We start from the raw sequence: 22,500 nt of genomic DNA, 5'->3' as shown, positions 1-22,500 counted from the left end.
TTACACTCAAGTGTAGAATTCCTACAGTAAGTGCAAGTTGGTAATAAACAGTTACTAAAGTAGCATTCATCAAGCAAAGCATCACGAAAATAAAGTTTTGCCATGACTATTTCTCCCTCTAAGTCTAACTTACAACCCACACTAACCATTATAAATACCCTTTCAATGAGACCCAGAAAGAAAAGTACTTAGCCACGGCAAAGGAGTTAGAACTTTGGAAAGGCTATTGCTTCAGAAAATGTGAAACAATCAAAAGCCAATCCACTCTAAACCTATTTTCACTTTCTCCTTAGGAACACTGAAATATTCATCTATCACTTATTTTCCTTCTAAAAAAAAAAAGAAAGAAACACAAGGTTTTGGATTTTTGGTACTGTGGCTCATCCGTTCAGTTGTTTAAAATAAGACCTAGAGTTTATTAACTTGGTACTTTGTAAATTAGACAGCTGTTACTTACATATTTGCTGACTTGAATGAAGATACGTTACTTTAATTTTCAAGTTCTTTAAATATTTTAAATGAAACAGATAAAAGCATCATTAATAGATTGGCATCTTTTGTTTTTTAAGCAATATATCTGTCAAGATGGTTAACTCTAAGTGAAACAGAAACAAAGTCAAAATATTTGCAGACTTACTAGAAGTCTGTTTCCTTTGATGTATACAATGAAGTGTTCTCTTTTCATAGAGTAGTACTACGTCAGCATTCCAAGCTTGAGAACATACACAGGACAGGCCAAAGACGTTTGTTTTTACATTTGTAATAGTGACAGGATCTACCTCTCTGAGCTGCTTTCTGCATAATGGATTTACCTTTCCATTTCACCAGTTGTTCAGTTTCCTAAAAGGTTAACTGTCAGTTCTATCTTGAATAATTGTTAGAAATGTTGTTTTTTGTCCAGCTATCATTACTATTTAAGTCTACCCATAAAACTTCAAGGTGATTAGCTTGGATGAATCTTCTCCAAGATTTTCAGGTCAATTAGACTTCCATGCTGGCTTTAACTAAAAGTATTACAAGAACTTTAGGATTCAGGAAATGCAGTCAGCTTTGAGTATTCATGTATGATATCCCACGAAGAAGCCAGACTGAAATACTTATTAATGCATCTCTGATATCCAGTGTCCTGGTGCTGAGTGCAAATGTGACACTCCTCAAGATGCTGGCAATTCTTCCCTTACACATAAACTGTGTCAAAGACATTACTTGTCATCAAAACAACCCCAGTGAGGAAAGTTTTGATGTACTAAGTGTGCAACATCTTTTTTTTTTTTTTTTGGAGAGATTTTTGTTATAGGGCGCGTGTGCTCGCCCTACAGACAGAGAGAGACATTGGAGACAGAAAGCGAGAAATCACCCCCTGGAGGGATGGTCACGCCGCAATCCCCTCTCCTCCATTCTCCTCTCAGGATCTTGGGCATGCACGCACACGTGCCCAGCGTGAGTTTTTAAGCCACCAGGTCCAGGACGCGAACCGCGGTCAACTGCGTGGGAGTCCAGCGACATAGCCATTACATTAACTGCTGGTTCCCAACATCTTGTTTTTAAATAACCAGCTCTGGTGGCTCTTTTTCTGGGTCTCATTACAACACAAGTCAATATATTTTTTGAAATTAAAACTAATATAAAGTTCTACACAAGTTTCACAATGAGAGAGTGATGGATTCATCCATCATATTTGGCTTACATACAATATCTGCCAGTATATTGGCTACACTGCAAGTGAGATTTTCCATGGCAATATATTTCTTTTGTTAGATTCCTGTGTATGCTAGTATAATCAACTGCTCTCCAAATCACACCCTAAATGACAGTAAAAAATTAAATAACCCTTGATTCATGTTCTCTAAATTGTTTTGGTTTGCTTTTCATCTTCAGAAAAATTGTTGCTCTTACCATAGTAAAGTTTTAATTTTTATGTTGATGTTATGTCATTCAGCACAGAAGTCACCTTTTACTTTTTTACAGTTGTAATCCCCTGTAATGTTTTCACTTCTGAATAATATATTAAAATGCTAGCAACTCAAAAGTTTTCACATTGATTTAAAACAGCTATTGAAAATGTTAGGCAAATACTTTTTGACTATGCACAATATGTTAGATAGGCGAGAACATCAGAAGAGTAAAAACTCAGTCATCTAAGTGAAAGATATATATATATATATATATGAAGTTTGGATATTATTTTTTCAAAATTATTTGCAAATAAAATTCTGCTGTGTAATGGATCGGTATGAGGATGGGGGAGATATGTGACAAAGAACTATGAAACATCTAAGGACTCATGATCCTTAGATTCCAGCTCAGTACATAAAATATCACGGGTTCACTCTCTGGATACTGTGCTTAATGATGGTGTAGCTTCTTCCCTTTTTAGGTGTAAGTCCTGCCTTCCCAGTGGGGATTGCCCATTCCATAAGAACATAAATTTGGCTTCATATCATTTCTTTTCCCCAGCACCTTGTATGTAACAGGTGGCCAAAACATGCTTGTTTGGTTGACTAATTAAAAGCCTAATCAAATATGCAAGAGGATATGTCAAAAGAGAAAATGTTATTTTACAAGTGACAAATACACACATTCCCTTTGCATTTTAGTATTTGTCTTAAGTCACAGATATCTCATGCTTTGCATCATGGCTATCTGTGCTGATATCTATTTCTGCTTGTTCATCTCTGTATTGCACAGAATCTACTAAAATTCTTTATATGAAGGTTCCTCAGAAACTTCTGGAAAGTGCTTCCTATTTCTGTGAGGAATATCTCTAGTAGTTTGATAAGAATTGCATTGAATTTATAGATTAATTTGGATTGGATTGACATTGAATTTATAGATTAATTTGGATAGAACTGACATTTTGATTATATTAATTATTCCAATCAAGGAAAAGGGGATGTTTTCTCCACTTTTTTGTATCCTTCTCAAGTTCTTTTTTACATTTTACATAGTTTTCCCTCTTGAAGGTCTTTCATTTATTTGGTTAGGTTTGTTCCTAAGCATCTTAGACAGACAAAGGGAAAATGAGAAAGCTTTTGCATATGGTGAAAAAACCATGTATGACTCAATTTTTTGCACCAAAATAAACTCATATTTTGATTCCATTTTTCAACAAACTTTTAAAAATATCCTCATGTAAGGTGTGTATTTGAAGTTGATTGAAAAAGTCAATAAAGGAATGTTTCTGAATTTGGTCGATGACAAAAGACTGGAGTTAAATTGATGAATGAAGGGTAAAGGCTATGAAGTCATCCCAGGTAGTATGGAATGTAAATAAAAGAATGGAGAATGAAAAGGAGGTGGCAAATCAATCACAGCTTGATGAAGAAGGGAGTTCAAGCAGAAGAGAATGGGAAATGAGATTGGCAAAATGGGCACACTGGTGTGTGAAAGCAATGGTAATCATTTCACAATGTATTTATATATCAAAACATCATGTTGTATTCCTTATACATACACTTTTATTTGTTGATTATAACTTCAAAAAGCAGAGGAAATTACAAATAAAATTTGAGAATAAATATTCCAATTGTCATATTAGGGAGGGTTAGAGACTAGATGGAGGAGTTTTCAGCCTACTGAAAAATGTAGGTAGAAGAAGAGAACTGTTACTATATCAACCTAAGGAAATGAATACTCATAGGAAATACCTTGAGGAAATAAGCACTAGATCTCACTAACTTTGAATATTAATTAAAAATTCTGAGCCAGCTGGTGGTGTGGTGATTAAGACAACTCAATCCCACATGGTTGATTATGCCATTCCAATTCCAGACCCAATGGCCTGAAAAACACAAAGGGCATGTGTGCATGTGTGTACCCAGAATCCTGAGACGAGAATGGAGGAAAAGGGATTGTGATGTGACTGTCTCCCTAGGAAGTGCTTCCTAACTTTCCTTCTGTGTCTCTCTGGTGAGTGCATGTATCCTCTACCAAATTTTTAAAAATTATTTATTTAATTTCATTCATTTATTTAATTATTATTATTTTAAATTTGCTTTAAGACACATGTGCTCACCAGAGAGACAGAAAGGGCAAGTGAGAAAACAAGCTGCCAGATCTGGACCTCAAACCACAGTTAGTCATGTGGAAGCCCAGCACCTCAACCACCATGCCTCCTGCTGACCCCAGCCCTCTCAGAAATTTAAAATAAATAAAGACCTTATTGGAGTTGAAAGAAGGAAGAGTGAAAGAAGGGAAGAAAGAGCAAGGAAAAAAAGAAGAGAGAAAGAAAAAACGAAAGGAAGAGAAAGAAAGAAACAAAAAAGAAACAAAGAAAAAGAGAAAAAGGAAGGAAGGTAGGAAGGAAGGAAGAAAAAGAGAGATGGAAAGGGAACAAAAGAAAGAAAGAAAGAACTTATTGGAGTTAATAGAAAGGGATCACTTGAAAATGATTTGGCAGAATCAGGGACAATTTGAGTGATCTTTTGCAGTAATCAGAAAAGAGCGAATGAGTAAGGAAATAAAAAGATGAACTCAGTTTTTGACCTGTTAAATTTCTATTTTTGAGACATTCAAGTGCTGTCTGACAATCAAATATTACTAGAATAAAATGTAAGAACTGGGACTAAAGATGGGTTTTAAAAATAGTAAATCACCATGCATAAAAACACTAGTATAAAATAAAGAAAATCATATTAAAACTAATTTTTATATTATCTTACTGAAATTACAAAGCATTTTCCAATGTAATCATTCACCATTACAACCTCATGTTAAAGGATAAAGAACATATGCACATCACCAATTAGATATTCCCAGGTTTAGACAGGACCTTTCCAGGTCACACCTCTTGCCAAGAAGCTACTGAAGTGCATTTTAGCAGTGGTTTACACATAGGAGCAGCTTAGTAATGTTTATAAACATCTCCATCTTCTGGTTCTAATGGTAGGCAATTGTTTCAGACCAATTTTCCTTTTTTTATTTTTTACTTTTTTTTTTTGGAGAGAGAGAGATTTTTTCTCCATAATTCAGCAGAGATAAGAGAGAGAGAGATAGAGAAAGTGAGAAACCACCGACTCCACTCCCCCACCCCCAGGAAGATGGCCATGCTGCAATCCCTTCTCCATTTCCTTTTCTGTTCTCTCAGGACTTGGGGTATGCACACACACACACACCTTAAGTGAGTTTCAAACCACAGGGTCTGGGACTCTAACTGCGGTCAGCCATGTCGGAGTCCAGCATCACAACCACTGTGCCACCTGATGCCTCTCCCTTTTTTTTTTTTTTTAATTTCCGGAGAATTGCACTCCTTTTTTTTTTTTTTTTAATTTCCGGAGAACAGATGCACTCATCAGAGAGAGAGAAAGAGAGAAAGCACCTCCCAATAGGGTGTGGTCATGCTACAGTCTTTTTTCTCCACTCGTCCTTCCCATTAGTATTTTGGGCTCACGTGGATGTTTGCTTGGTATGTTTTTCAAAATCCTAGGGCCTGACACATAATTTACAAAAATATTTTCCCATTCTGATAGTGTGTGTGGAAGAGTAGGGCCTGAGGAAGGACATTTGGAAGAAAGCTACAGAAGCATAGCATTAATGGGACAAAGAAATGTGATATTATCTGTTGAAGCTATTCTACAGTTTAATCAACTGGACGAGGGAGAAAAGTACCCATATTGAGATATTCACTTTGTAAGCTAAATAATGTGATTTAATTTATAAAAGAAAATGAAATATAAATAAATAAATAAAGGAACAAACTTAAAAAAAAAAAAAAGATCCTAGGGCCTGGATTCAAACTGCAGTTGGCCATGTACGATATGGCTCCCTTAACCACTGCACTATAGGGCTGGCCTCCAATTTTCATTTTTAACAACAAAGATTAAGATCAATTCTAAATGAACAAAGAAAAACATATTGTATGACTTTTATTTGTAAAACTTAATTATACTACATTAACAGCCTATAAAGACAGTGACTCTATGAATATATTACCAACTTCAGTGGGGGATTTCCTAGAGGAAATGAAAATGCAGAGGGAAGAAAATAATGCTTTTTCTTTTAGAGAGCAGAACAACAACAACAACAACAAAAACAAGAAAACAAACAAACAAACAAAAACCACAATGCAATAAAGGGCCAAGGAGCTGAAAAATGGTCTTCTGATTTCAAATTAAGTTCCAGAGACAATCCCAATAACTACAGAGCCATCAAAATAGCAAGCAGCAAGCAGTCTAATGCCAACGATTCTCTTCTTTTTATCTTTAGCCTAGGAAGGAGGCTTCAATTCCACCTTCTGCTTTTAAGGCCTTTTCCACTTGTCTGAGTTATTGATTAATAGTGTTCCTAGTTCCCTCTAGAGCTTTTTTAGAAACTGTACACTTCCCACCTCCAGCCGTGACATGTGTTTGGTATCAGCAAAGTCTTCTATGCTTCAGTTACCCTAAATATCAGATAGACATTTATATAGCTACATTCCTATTCAGAATTTTAATGGTGATAGTAGACAGGGCTGCTCTGACAAGATTATAATTTTTGAGAAACCACATCTTTGCCTTGCCCAAACTTTTGGAACTCTCTGTCATTATGATGGCTCCCTTTTCCCAGGTAAAACCTGCTTATAGCATAAGATCAGTTTAATTCACCCTAAAGTATGAATGAGCTGCCGATCACCCAATGTGTTAGTACTCACAGAGATGTTTTTACAGTTTAAAAGAGATTTTTAGAAGTCTTAATCCTAAGGAGTCAGTTGCAATATTGAAATTTCAAGTACCAGGGATCACACAGAAAACATGCATTTTAAGTAAATTAAAATGGGCCAGGGAATGTCTCCCCCAAGTCTTCTGAAATTATGTCATGAAAATAGGTCCATTCTACTATGAATATATTTGGTGTTTGATCTCTTCCTATCAACACAGTTGCTATAATAGAATTATAATTGTGATACTAATATTAAAGTGACTTTTATGATTGAATTTTAAAAACCCTCAGGAGGAAACATTTCCAAATATTAAATGAGTGAGTATTTGGTAATGAATAGTGTCCCTCTTAGGTCATTAAGGAAAGCAATATTCAGGAAAAATAATCTGTTCAGATGAACTCTGGCTCAGTGTTTTCAAAAACATTTTCATTTTATTTCCCCTTGATAAATAGCATAACTTGATGCACTCAAGTTAGCTTTCAATAAATGTAGGTTACTAGGTTGCTTCATTTTATTTCTTCTGATATAAAATAAGCCAAACATTTTTATCTGTTCAGAAAGGATCTTGGGTTTTCTTTCTTTCTTTTTTTAATGCTAAATGTACTCTGCATTTTACAGTGGTTACAGTTTTTCCCTCTTAGATCGCATCTGTGCCTTTTATTACTGTTTTTGAGAAATTCAAACATTTAAGCAATTTTAGTCTAAGCTGAGCTGTTCATTTTGAACACCTGCCTTTGCTACCACCATTACCACCAGGCAATAAACCCCAGATTTATTTTTCTGCCACAATCATTCAGATAATCTATTTATAGACTGTAGGGGGTTTCTTCAGGCTTTATTTTTATGAAAAGTTTTAAGTTTACATAAAATTTGAGTGGAAAGGATAAAGAGTTCCCATATACCTCTCACTCCACCTCCAACTCCCAGTTTTCTCTACTGTTTCTACTTGTTTTAGTGTGGTGTCCTTATTACAATTCAATATCGATACATTATTACCACTTCATATTGCATAACCTATGGGCTTTGACAAATGTATAATAACATGTGTCCACCATGGCAGTATCATAAAGAATAGTTTCACTCCCTTAAAAATTCTCCAACTAGCATCCTAATTTTACCTCTTAGGTGGCAATTCCTCCTTCTCTTCCTTGCCCAAGGACCCTGGTAACTACTGATCTTTTTATTGTCTCCAAAGTTTTGCCTGACTCTGTAGGTTTTCAGCCAAATGTATGAGACAGAACAATTTGGAGAGGCTGGTGTCAGAGAGAGAAAACAAAGGTGATTTAATGATGTACCATAAAACACATTCAATTGTAGGATAGGAATTACACTGTTTTATTAACAGTATTTATCTTTCTATTAGACCAAGATGAATTGACAACAGGTGCCAGCACTGTTTCAGGTACTAGTGGTAACAGTAGTTAAGCAGCTAGGCAAGGTCTCTGCCCTCAGGGAGTATACAACCAATGCAATGAGTAAAAGAAGATAGAAATGAAACAAAAGGTCAAGCAAAATATTTTCCAATACTTTAATGTAAGATGACAGAAATAAAACATGGCTATGTGACAGAGTGACATATGGGACAATAGTTAAGGAAGGCTTCTCTAAGGAAATGACATTTGAGCTAAAAATTAAGAAAAAAGAAGCAACTGTTTATGCAAGAAAAGAACATTCCGATGGGAACAAGCTTGGTCTGATTGAAGAAAGAAAGCCAATGTGGCTGGAGGAGAGTTACACAAGAGAAGGTATGAGGGTAAGACTGGAGAGGCAGGTGAGGTAGCTAGGCAAGGCCAGATCTCAAATGGATCTGAAAAGCCACAGTAAGGAATATCAACTTTATTTTACCTTTTTAAAGAATTATTCTATTTAACTTTATTTATTTATTTATTTATTTATTTTAATTTGACCAGAGAGGGAGAGAGAGAGAGAGAAAGAGACGGAAAGTGAGAAAGCAAGTCGCCAGGTCTGGGACTTGAACCACAGTCGGCCATTTGGGAGTCCAGTGCCCTTAACCACCACGTCACCTGCCAGTCCTCAACTTTATTTTAATGAGAAGCCACAGAGGAAAGTGACGTGATCTGATCTATGTTTTTAAATGGTAACTCTAAATCGGTAGAGTATATTAAGAGAGCTCTTTAAAACAAAGATTAATATTAATACATCAAGAACATTAACAATGCCAAAAAATACAACTCCCAATATCATCATTACATGTAAATATCCCCACACATCCTACCCTCAAAAAAAAAATGCAAAACAGAGATATCAATAGTGTTTTCAATCTCTTGTAATCTCCCATTTGGTAAAGGAATATTTACACTCAGCCCCTTACCAAAATGAAAAATCAATTTCCATAAAGAACTGTAAAGTAAAACTTCATTGTAAGTATTTCTGCTTTCCACTGGAGCCTTTATTTTAAACTTTGGAAAATCTGCCTCTAATCACAAATTCCAATTTAAAAAATACAAAGCTGAGGCTGGCAGGTGGCATCATGATTAAAGGCGCTGGACTCCCACATGGCTGACTGTGGTTCAAGTCCTGGACCTGGCAGTTTGCTTTTTTGCATTCTCTCTCTCTCTCTCTCTCTCTCTCTCTCTCTCTCTCTCTCTCATCAAATATATAAAAAAAATAACAAACAGAATTAAATAAATAAATATTTGAAAAATCCAAAACTAATATTCAGATTTGGCTTAAGCAGATACAACTGGAAAAGTAAAACAACCTCGGACACTTGGGGATGTGAGATAGAAATTGACCAACAAGGGTCTAGATGTTTTTTTGTTTATTCTAGGCCCAGCTCCAGGGAACCAAGCGCTCTTCTCAGTGAATGATTTTTCTTTCTTAGCTTAAAAGGGAAGCAGAGGAGTAAGTGATTTCTACTGTCTGTCTCTATGGCAACTAGTACCCTAATTTCACCTCTTAGATGGCAATTACACCTATTCACTGAATAGCTCTTAGTTCTCACTTTTATGATGAAAGAATTGATTTCATGAGAAATGAGATACAGGTAATAGGCGAACTTCTCCCTCAGCAACCCTGAAGTACAGTTAATAACAGGTATAGCCATTCATAAGCAGAATATGCTCTGTGGGGCTTTTTCTTTTCATGGCAGTATGTTTATCATGTTTCTCTTATAGTTGCTTTTGAATAAAATACTATTCTTTTCTTTCTTCATATTTATTTTTATTCATATTTGTTTTTCATTTTACTTATAAAATTAAGTTCATTATAATTTGGCAAATATAGAAAAATATAGAAAAGTAACAAGAAAATAAATTCCATTTTCTTTATGTAGTCATTATTAATAACTGACTAGCATTGTTGGTGCATATACATATAAATACATTTAAGTCTTATTGTGCATATTGTTTTTATAACCATATTATGAGGACTTCTCCATATTATTAAACATTCTCCTTACACATGATTGCAATAACTTCAAAGAGGTCAATAAGATGAATTACTGCATTTGACTTTACAAATACCTATATATTGACATTACTAAAAATAATTTTGTTTGTTTGTTTGTTTGTTTTGCTAGAAGGGATAATTGCTTGCTAGAGAAAGAGACACAGGGGGACCAGCAGTTGGCATAATGGTTATGTCACTGGACTCTCACGTAGTTGACTATGGTTCGAATACCAGACCTGGTGGCTTAAACTCATGCCCGGTACATGTGCGTGTATGCCCAAGATCCTTAGAGGAGAATGGAGGAAGGGACTGCGACGTGGCCATCCCCAGGGGGATCCCTGGAGGGTGATTTCTCGCTTTCTCTCTGTCTTTCTGGCAAGCACATGCACCTATAGCAAAAACCTTTCAAAAAAAAAAAAAAAGACACAGAGACAGAGAGGGAGAGGGAGAAAGCACTCCCTGATGGGCTTTGGTCATGCTGCAGTCCCTTCAGTTCTCATCCTGTCAGGATTTTTGGCACTCCTACACAGCCTGGCCTTTCCTTCAAGCTTCTGGGACTGGAATTTAAACCATGTGATTGGCCATGAGGGATCCAGCTGCCTTAACCTCTAGACCTCCAAGTCAGCCCTAAACATAAAAGTTCATGGGGGCCAGCCAGTGGCTGAATCCCACATGGCCAGAATGTGCAGTTTGAAAAATGGACCCAGTGGTTTGAGAAACATGCCAGGAGCATGTGTGTACATGCTCAGAAACCTGAGAGGAGAGTGGAAGAGAAGGAATTGCAGTGTGGTCATGCCCTTTGGAGTGCTCTCTCACTCTTCCCCCCATCCACCCCACCCCCATCTCTTTGGTGAGCACACACACCAAACCATATAGCAAATTAACTAAAATAAGTAAATAAATAAAATAAGTGGGTATATCCATCTATTCAGTTTAGAATGAATCCCAAGAAAGTCAGCATATAAAACAAATGAATATGCATTTTAAATTAAATTGCCACATTTTTCTCCAAAAACATAATTGTACCAATTTATTTCCCCACTAGAAGTAGATACATAAGAGTCTCCAGGGACCAGCAGGTAGTGCAATGGGTACATCACTGGACTTCCATTTAGTCAACTGAGTTCAAGTCCTGGACCTGGTTGTTTCAAACTCACACTCAGCACATGTGCTTGCATGCCCAAAATCCTGAGAGGAGACTGGAGGAGAAGAGATTTTGGCATGGCCATCTCCTCTGGGGTGTGATTTCTCTCTTTCTGTCTCTTTGTCTCTCTGACACAAGCACGCAACCTAGAGCAAAAATCTCTCTCAAAAAAAAAAAAGTATCCATTTCCTTAAATTTTTTTATGAGAAGTACTATTTTTGAAAGGAAAAATCATGCCAATTTGATAGAGAGGGATAACACAGTGCACTTTTTAAATTTCTCTAATTAAAACTTACTTTAAGGTTAAATGTGTTTTTTACATTTTCCTTGTTTTCTTTGGGGGAAGAGGGGACATAAATTGCCTGTTTACCTATGCAGGAAATACTATTGTCCTAATATCCATTCTCCCTCATGTGTTAGTAACAGAAGAAACCACTTTTAGCTTATAATCCCATAAAATGACATTTCTCATTATCTTTTTCAACTAAGGGTATTATGTGTCAACTCTACGATGATGAAACATAAACAAGAGTAAACTATGCTTTTTCAGAGAAATATCCTTAAAAAAAGAAGATATGCTCTCCTCCTTTTCGTCATTCCATATGGTTGGGAGGCAAATGTAAAATTTAGAATTCCAGCAGCCATTTAGACCATTAGGATAAGAACTACTACATTCTAGAGGTGGTGGAGCATGAAACAAGAGGGAGTCAGTTCCTAAGAACTTCGCAGAAGTGTCTCCCTGAATGGCTGTTCTCCAGATTTTTATATGAAAAATAAAACTTTGTGCTTTTAAGCCATAATTAAGTTGCAGTTTTTTGGTTGCATGAAGCTGAACTTAATCTTGATTGATATAAAATTTGACTCACTTTTTTCTCACTGATCTTTAAGTACTCTTTCTAGTTTAAAGATATTTACACTTTATTCAGTATAATATATAAATTTTCCCAGTTTACTATCTGTACTTTAATCTAGTGAATTTAGAGATGTAAAAATATAGTTATTATATCTAATTACAACATAAATTCCATTGTATATTTTTTTAAAAAAATAGATAATAGCATTAGCTTAGAAATTTAGATGCCAGGGGCTGGCAGGTGGTATGGTGGCTAAGGATGCTGGACTCCCACATGACCAATGTGCTTCTACTCCTGGACCTTGTGTCTTGCTCTCTCTCTCTCTCTCTCTCTCACTTATCTCTCTCTCTCTCTCTCTCTCTCTCTGTCCCTCTCTAGTCAAATTTAAAGAAAGAAAGTTAAATAAAATAATTCTAAAACAAGAAATTTAAATGCCAGGGAAATCTTTTGTCTCAATCATAAGGTTTCATTGACACATAAATTTACTTTCTGTATAGTATTATTGCAGTCTAAAATTACTTAGATGATGAGGATATAGACTTTTGAGGATATGTTCAATAATTCATTCTTAGCTAACACAGAGATTTTCCATTTGTAACCTGTGGAGCTCTAAGTTCAATATATTTCCTCCAAGGTCTTCACTGGGATTTGATGGAGCTGAGTAGGCCAGCTCTGCCTGTTACCTCCAGACCATGTTTCAAAGGAATTCTGCTTATACATTGGAGTTCCACAAAAGGGCCACTGCCATTACTTATTTCCCACACACACAGATAGGAAATAGTGTGTCAGAATTTCCTACCAGATCATAAGCAGCCAGCATCTTTTTCTGCACATCTGGAATTGTACCCAAAGGCTCCAGGTAAGGAAAGCTGTCTTTCATCACAAGAGAGACTGAAGGAATATTGTCACTGGTGATGAGCCGAGAAGACAAGGTCAACAGGCACTGCTTCAGACTGGCAATTGGAGGAAGTCCACATAGTTCCTTAACAGACACGATTGCATTCTGTGAAGAAGAAAACATGGATTGACACTTCTGACCACATGACACTCCTAATGCTCTCAGGTTTACACAATAGTATATTCATTAAAAGTATATATGTAATATGTACATAGCAGTTTACTGTATATCTGTAGATATATATGTGTGTGTGTGTATATATATATATATATATATTTCTGCTATGTCACAGTAATTACTGAACTATTCAATAATACATAGATATATACAACCTTTCTGATTTTTCTTTTGCAAGTAAGATCATTAATAAAACACAACATTCACTGATAAGAGAAGGGTAGAAATAAACAGAGATGGAAGAGAAAAGCATGTATTTTGGCCTACCTGCATATTTTCTCTCATATCTATGGCTTCTCTTAAAGGATGAACTGCTATTTTAAAGATGTCATCAATGGTTTTAAGACCAACATTCCTGAGCATGGTATATTCCCGAACTTTCTTCCCCATTCTCACTGAAAGGCTGCGCTTCTGTGCCTTCCCTCCTCCACTTCGATTGGTTATTGCTATGTGGACAAACAGGGTTACATGCTCCATGATGTCACCCACAAAAGAGCGCAAGGGAACATGCCGATATCCAGGCTGCAGACATTCAAATGGTATTGTGTATTGCCCAATAAACTCATCCCCAATGTAGTCATCATCCAGAACAACAAAACGGATCATGGCCAGCTCAGGTAGGTTTACCTGAAACTCAAAAGTTTCATCAAAAATAGGATTATCACTGTTTTGTTGTACCGTTTTAGTTCTTTGTTCTGAACAGTCTGCTGGAATTCCATGTATCTCTATGCAAACATAGGGATCTATGACATCCCCTTTGGCACACGCTCCCTTTGGCTTTGGGAAATTCTGACCACTGATGATCTTAATATGAAGAGCAAGAGGAGACACCCCAGGTACAATGCCCTTAGTATTTGCACTGAAATAAGAAACTTCATCTCGCATGATAGACGGTCTCAGAACATAACCACACCCTCCATTCTGGAGAAACCAGCCCGTGTGAAGATCCATCATTGGACCCGGAGTCTGAAAATTCATTGCCACAATCTGACAGCCACAGTTCCAAAAGTCCTGTGGATTCAGGTTACTGGAATCAATCCTCATGGCACTTGGATAAATTCTTGATAAGAACTTCTTATTATAATTTACAAAATCTTCTGGGTATTCATTTGCAATTCGGCTGGCCTCTGTTTCACTAAATGAACATATTTCCCAGTAGTTTTGGTTTTTCATAGATAGTTCAAAATCCCTGTACTGAACAGATTTACAAATAGATATCAAATCAGAAAGTTCCCTACAGAGCCAGATTTGTTTCTGCTCACCATTGTAATCTACTGACATTCTTCGAGACATTTCAGCTTCTTCATCTTCATCAGTTACTTCCCCCTCTAACACATCTGAATCAGAAGGCAATTTCTTTCCTTTCAAAATGATCATTCTTTTTAATTTTTCTGGTGATGGGAGGTAGGAGTCTGATGGCAGAGGTGCTTCAGTATAGAGTTTATTGCCAAAGACTTTTTTCATTTGTTGAACCATTACCTTCTGTTGTGGTAAGGAGCAGTGGTTTCCCAGGCAAAGAATGAGTGGGTATTCAGAAGCAACAAAGGCAAATTTATTTATCACCTCTATGACACTGCGAAAGGAAAGGTGCGTTGTCATGTTATTTCTATTACAGAGGATTGGTTCATTATCGGAACCATCACTTACATCCAGTTCAATACTTCGACAGCCCATTTTCAAAGCTCTTACATACCCATTAATGTCAGCTGGCCCCCTGAACTGGTCTTCTATCAGATAGGTATTATGAGAGGCATTAATATAATAGTGAGATAATGGCTGCGTCATATCCTGAGCAACTTTCTTTTGCTCGGGATCAAAAATGTCACATTCTGGTGACAATAAATACTGGGTAAAGCCATCAATTGCAAGAAACCCTTTCTGACGTCCCTCTTCAGAAAGTTCATATCTCCTAATAATGTCTAAGCACATATCCTCAGTGATATGTGTGACTCCTTGTTCTGCTTCTAAAAACAGCATGAGATCATTGGCATCCAAATATTCTTTGTTTTTAGATATCTGTACCAGTAAGAAATAGACTTCTGGTCTGGTGCACAGTTCACAGAAAGCTTCACAAAATTCCTCTTCTGTCACTCGGGTCGTTAGTTTTTCTTTGCTCTTCTGGATTTCTTTAAACTTTAACCTGATCTTGGATTCCTTCAGGGTAGGATTGAGTTGTTTTATTAACTCCACAGAGGTGTCTTCCAACATAATCCCATTTCCATCAATATCTGCTGCTTCAAACACTGTTTTTAACCACATAAACCTTGGTGTGTTCTGGTTGCCCTCCATAAAATCAAGGGGTTGCTTACTTCGAGAAACCAAGTACCGTAACCCAGACACCCAGATATTTGCTACATCTGCTGAATTGGCAACAAGGTCCAGGGACTCATAGTTTTCCCCATGGAGTATGGAAAAGGCACAGTCTTCACAAATCTGGTCAGCAAGGCCATTGTTTCGGAATGTTTCTGTATTCTTCCCCAGTCTGATCTCTTTTATGGCAGAAATATCAAGCTTAGCTTTTTCAAGATCCTTCTTGGAAGGTTCCCAGCGAAGAGCTTGGAGATCTGTGTCCAGAGTGAAAAAGCGGTTGTAAATGCGGGAATTTGGTCGGACTTTCTTCAGTTCACAGCCAGCTTGCATGAAGCTGATGCAGTCGTTTGCACTGCTGATTTTCTTTTCTGATGGCATGCTGCTGAAAGAAACTGTTTTCTTTCTTCCGCCACACTTCTGGTTTGAAGGATCCTGTAAAATAATTTTAAGAGAATGAATCAATTTCCTCTAAAAAATAGACAAATTCCATAACACTATGAACTCTTCCTACCTCCCTCAGACATTGTGATTATTTGAAGAGAGGATAGCTAAAATTTACCTTTTCACTGTCTCAGAAAAGAGACATTGCTAAGAAAATCAACATATTAGGTTCGGAAAAAAACACATTCTTCAAATGCCTGTGTGTCTTTTGAAATAAGTTAATAATGTTTCCAATTACATTATCAATTCAGATAATTCTCACAGGAACAAATTTCCCAAAAGCACCTTCATACATGTTTATAGGATCCAATTTTATAAGCATAAAAGTGGCAACAAAGCATGCCATGCAAAAGACACTGTTCTTATGGCAAAAATAACTGGCCTCTAATTTTGATAATTCCTTTCACTAGGTAACATGATCTTGAGGAAGTCATGTAACCTCTGTGAATCTTAATTTCTGATAGGAATGAGTAGTTTTTATAAACAATATAGCCTTATTGTAAGACTCAGAAGAGAAAAATATGCATATCTATTCTTTGTAAACTGTAAATGCTTATAAGGTTATTATTTTCTCTTTTTATAATTTTTATACATTCAAACACTATATATATATATATCATTACATTTTACAAAATGAAAAGTCCAAGAATGAATACAATGAATATTAGCTCAGTTAAAGGTATTATACAGATTATCATCAGCAGATAATTTTCCATTTGTGTGTTCCTTAAATGTTTTGCCTCTTTCTTTTCCCCTCTTGATTCTCTTTTCCCCTCCCTCCCACCTTTCTCAACCTCCTTCCATACTGTCCTTACTATCTGCAATTGTTCTCCATGCTTTCTACACTTCTAATATTTCAGTTTCTGCCATAGAGTGCAGACATTCGGTACATATTAAGTGGGGACATGCAATGCCTCTCTTTCATAGTCTGACTTGCTTTGCTTAGCAGTAAATCTTCCATATCCGTTCATTTTCTATCAAATGCCAGGTTATTATTTTCAAAAGGAGAGAATCATTTTCTCATATACCCTGTCACTGCAAGATTGCAGGTAGGCACTGACCAGGATATTGAGGGTTATAAAGAAGTTAATTAATTCTTGACTTCAGATTATTTTAAAAATCTTCAATGATAAATTGAAAATACTTTTTAAAATACCTACATAATATTATTATTTCAAACACATAAAATATAGCAGATAGTTTGAGCCATCTCCTCCAGTAGCATTCTTTTAAAATGGGTAACTGTCTTTTCTGCATCCTCATTTAATTGGTCTTGTCTATAAGAGCCTGCCTATCCTCTCATTCAGGAAAGACAGGATGATTTATTATTCAATTGACTAAAACCCTGTGGGTGAAGGGGAAACAAAATTTGCTTTAGTTATGGGGGTGTTAGTGAGATGATTCATTAACTCAACTATATATCAGATCTTCAAGTGACAAAGATATGAATTACCCAATTTAGATTACAGAATATTGCCTCTTGGTGCCCTGGCATTTAACAACTTAGCTCTTGCTTTTCCAGAGAGTTGCTATTTTTAATTATTCGATAGTAGTCAATTTTCTCATCCTTAAGTTAAAATTTAAAAAAAAAATCAGTTGTTTGTACACAGATATTTTATTCGAACACATTTAAATTCATTACAGCTCACAGGCTCAGAAGTATCAGATGCATGTGTGTATTTTTCCCTACCATCAAGGCAGACACCTAATGGCACTGCTAAGACAGGATTAATCTACCAAGTAAAGAGAGAGACTGAATTGTAATGGTAAATTAGACTGTGTCTTAGCTTATAAAGCTAACCATTTGATTTGCCTTTCCAGCTAATGAGAGTTTTCACATTAAATTATTTGTATATAAACAGATCATGTTCCAAGTAGAATTATTGTTAGCAGAATTATAAAATTTCTAATAATACCCAATGAACTTTAAATGGAAAGTTAGTGCTTCTCTAAATGCAAGTATATGGTTCCTATGTCCTATGCATGTATTACCCTAGCCTTCTCCACAGTCTTAACATTCCACTCTTGACTTGAGTCACTGTTCACTAGAATAAAACTACTATCAGAATAGCTTTCTCTTATAAGCCTCTCCCCTTTGCGATGATATCTCCTTAAATCAAGGCTTTCCCTAGTAATAAGATAAACCTTTAAGAAATAAATGTATCCAGCCTACAAAAGAACTCCACTGGCCTTATAAAGCTTTTTTCCTTGCCTTTGACCTGTTAATTCCTACATAATTATAAAATTTGTCTCAAAATGCTTTAAAACTTGGAATGAGTGAAAAAGATATGATTCTTAGGTTATCATCTTACAAAGAACAAAAATCCAAAGTTATTACAAGCCCCCAAATAAGCTGAACATTAGCCAGAGCACGTGTGAACAAATAATTAGCTTGTCTGCTAATGACTAGAGCCAAGATTATTTATATTCAAAATATGCTGGAAAAGGTTCAGGGCTCTGATGTTTCTCTAGTTCTGTTATAGAAAAAGAAAATGTCTGGAGACATTCAGAGAGCAGTCACACTGTTCTTTTCAATGGCCATGCTAAGCACTGATTCTGACAGATTGGGAAGGGGAAGATGGAAGTGGTGTTTTACTGGACAGGAAGAATGGAAACTCCACATTTCCTTCTGGCCTTCCTCACCATCATGGCCTCTTGCCAGAGTTCTACACCCTCAAATTTTTATCCCACACAAGGAGATCTTGGCAGTTTGATAGTGGGAAAGGAAGGCTGTTAAGATAAACAGATTGAAAAAAGCTGAACTATTGGTTTTGGGTTTTCCTTGTTGATACATCTTTTAAAAGAAAAAAATTACAATGGAATAAAAGTGAATCCATTGCAGTTGTCTTTATGTCTGGAAGAAGGTATTTCTGGCACTTTCCAAGAGAACCCAAGTTTATCATCAGCTCAAGTGTGCTTTTGTCAGCCTCTAGCTCATTTGGTGATTGAATTGACTCCAATGAGTATAGTGTCTTTCCCGAAGATTTTTATAAAGTTCAAGGACTTTTGCTTTATTTCAAAGCTTTCTTCACTCTGAAATAAAAGCAAGAGCCTGAAGCAGTAATTTAATACCAATCCCAACAAACCTCCTCAAAGTTTGTTAGAGTAGCATATAACAACAAAAGCTTCAAATTTATTAGGATAAATACCACATATTGATACATCTGTCCCCTAAATTGAAGTTTGGTTTCATATACTAGTGGAGTATAAGAATTGATCACACACTGAGCTCAATTCTATTTCCTACATCCTATACTTATCATTTGAAATTATCATTTCCCAAGAATCACTTTTTTTTTTTTTTGGAGAGGTTTTTGCTGTAAGGCGCATGTTCTTGCCAGAAAGACAGAGAGACAGAAAGACAGAAAGCAAGACATCACCCCCACCAGGGTTGGGTGGCTACACTGCAATCCCTTCTCTTCCATTCTCCTCTTGGGATCTTGGGCTCGCACGCACACTTGCCTGGCATGAATTTAAACCACCAGGTCTGGGACTTGAACTGCGGACAACTACATGGGAGTCCAGTATAACATAGCCATTACACCAGCTACTGGTCCCAAGAAAGAATCACATTTCAATAAGATAAATAATAACACAAATAAGTCAAATTGGGTTTATACAGTTTATGGACATCTCCAGATAATACTTAATATTTTGAATCTAGTATCTTTCTCAGTTAACTAATACATTATAAATAATTAAATCATCTGAATCAGGAAGAGTTTCATAAACTAATAAAACTCTACACAAATATTTTACTCTTTTGTTAAAATAATATATTGATTTATCTATGAACACTCATTCTAATATACTCATATCATAAAGATAATTGCTAATCTTATGCTGTAAAAGCTGATTTCTAATCTTGAAAATAATTTCTCATACTAGGCAAAAGTGGCCAAAAATTGTTTACATTTTATTATTATTTTCTACATGTTGCTTACCTACTATTAGGACTAAGATACCAGTCATGCTTAAGTAGTCATGGTTAAATGAGACTTCTATATACAACAGTAAAAACAATTTCAGCTCCCCAAACATGTTTTATTAAACTAAAATTGGGGGGGGTGGAAGTTCACATAAGTCAAATTAATATACCTGTTTTCATAAATCCTCATTGCCATTTACTCTTTGTGAGCTTAACAAGGTTGGATATACTGCAAATTTCTGAACAAAAACTCAACAAAAAAAATAATTTTTCCCCATAACACATTGATAACCTATAGAGAAATTCTGTTTATTCAATGCAAGCAAGCTTTGATTCTCAAATATGAAAATATAAAATTATTTCAATATCATAATTTTAATAAAAAGTATATTGAAGCAGTACAAAAATGTGAATGTATTTAATGCTATAGAACTATATACTGAAGCATTGTACAAAAATTTTTAAAGTGAGTAAAGGAAATATAATGTCCAAATTTCTCTATTTTTAAATTAATGAGCATGTTTAAACATCTAATTGTATCACCATGTATTCTTTTTGTTTTTTTTGACAAGTTGTTCTTAAGCAAACACTTCTAAGATAATTCCTTGTTAAGACAGAACAAATTTACAAAACCTTAAAGAACAGAAATCAAAACACCAATTGTGAAAGTGTCATTAGAAAGAATCTTTGTTTCATAATGTAGAAATCCAGCTACAAAATTGTAACCCACTAAAGTGACATTCTCTTCCAGTGTAAAAAAGAGGAAAGTTATTTTGAACAGTTTTCTTGAGAAGATATTAATAAAAATTTAATAGATTATAACTAAAAAGCAAAAATAAAGTCACTTAAGTCTTAATTTTACTATAGAATTTTTATCAACTCTTATAGACAACCTATAAACTATAACATACTAATGATATTCATTCTGCTTTTATGAACTTTCAAGAAACTCTGAAACAAAAGTTTGGTTGATACCTGAAATTATCCAAGAATTGTGAATTGTATAGCCTGTAATCCATATGAACTCCAACCCTGAATATTGGGAGAACTCTGGTCTTATTCTATAATTAGTTTGACAAATGATAAGGACCTACTCTGGTCTGGGGACTAGCACATTGTAGAGGTTTGAGAAAACTGATTTTTTAGCTTAGATCACTCTGGATGAATGCTAGAAAGATTTGATGCGGACAAATCTGAAGACGATACAATAGGTGACCACTGCAGCATTAAAATAAAAAGATGGTGATGGCCTGAAATAGATTATAAATTTAAAAAGATGAAATAGACTGGAAAGTATCAAGAAACATGAAGTAGGAACCAACTCAACTGAGAGCATAATAGTTACATCGCTGGACTCCCACATAGTTACCTGCAGTTTGAGTCCCAGACCTGGCAGTTTAAACTTATGCCAGGCATGTTTGTGTATGTGTGTGTGTGTGTGTCCCAAATCCCAAGAGGAGAATAGAGGAAAAGGGTTTGTGGCATGGCCATCTTCCCTGGGGAGTGATTTCTTGCTTTCCATCTCTCTGGCAAGCACATAGCAAAAATCTCTCTTTAAAAAGAAAAGAAAAGAACATAAACTGAATAGTAAATTATTGACTAGGTCAAGGATGACTTACAGGTTTCTGGTTTGAGTAAGAAGTTAATGGAAATATCAGGAAAGTGGAGGAGAAGAAGAAACTAGACAATGGTGGATGTTAGACAACCATGGGACATCTAGGTGAAAGTATCCAGTAGAAAAATGTACACAGGAGTCAAACCTGCAGGGAAAAGTCTGGGCTGCAGTGTTGGGGATAGGAGTTAACAGCTGTAAAGGGGTAAAGTGAACCTTTAGCATGAAAAAATCATCCATGAAATGAAAGCGGTCAGAAATAGATTAACCCCGGAGAAACACTAGTAGTTACATGATGGGCAGAGGACGAGACCTAAAAAGAAAGAAGAAAAGAAACAGAAAGAAGAGAAAGAGAGAGGGGAAGAAAGAGAAAGAGAGAGAAAGGAAGGGAGAAAGGAAGAAAGAGAAAGAAATTTTTTTAAAAAATGTGCTCATGGTAAGAAAACCAGGAGTATGAAACCTTATAGAAGTCAAGAGTGGAAGTAAAGAGTGTTGGCAAAGAAGGATCTGAAGATAGCTAACTGAATTCAGCAATTAAGACGTTACCACTGATCCAGCCTCAGTGGCACAGGCGGTAAGGAGCTGTCCTGCAATGCTGGAGACATATGCAAGAGCACAGTTTGGCTCCCAGGTCAGCTTGGAACACCCACCATATCTGTTGCCAGGCTCTCACAACTGCTAACGGTACAACCAGAAGGCATATCATTAACCAGAATGGTACTGGATCTTAGATAGTTTAATAACTTTATAATGTCACCTAATATAACTGGAATAGCAAAATTAGGATTTAAAAAATCCTATTCTATTATTTTCATTTTTGAAATAAGAGGTTTCTTTATTCAGGGACCAGCAGTTAGCATAATGGCTATGTCGCTGGACTCCCACGTAGTCGACCGTGGTTCGAGTTCTGGACCCAGTTGCTTAAACTCACACCAGGCGTGTGTGAGTGCATGCCCAAGATCCTGAGAGGAGAATGGAGGAGAAGGGATTGCGGCATGGCCATCCACTCTGGGGGGTGATTTCTCGCTTTCTGTCTCTATGTCTCTCTCTGTCTGTCTGGCGAGTGCATGCGCCCTATAGCAAAAACC

The 22,500-nt window shown here is 36.1% G+C and overlaps 1 protein-coding gene across 1 annotated transcript in view; it reads right to left on the bottom strand.

Moving 5' to 3' along the window:
• Window positions 1-22,500, bottom strand: part of PLCL1 (phospholipase C like 1 (inactive)) — a 410,917-nt gene that overhangs the window by 71,302 nt on the left and 317,115 nt on the right. Inside the window, 2 exon segments of the mRNA XM_006152984.3 lie at window positions 12,846-13,049; window positions 13,389-15,863. Of these exon segments, the coding sequence (XP_006153046.1) occupies window positions 12,846-13,049; window positions 13,389-15,863 (2,679 nt within the window).

This window comes from Tupaia chinensis, unplaced genomic scaffold, assembly GCF_000334495.1.
Source record: "Tupaia chinensis unplaced genomic scaffold, TupChi_1.0 Scaffold000361_1, whole genome shotgun sequence".
NCBI lineage: Eukaryota > Metazoa > Chordata > Mammalia > Scandentia > Tupaiidae > Tupaia > Tupaia belangeri.
Note: the sequence above shows the minus strand (reverse complement) of the source record. Positions and strands in the feature narration are given on the sequence as shown.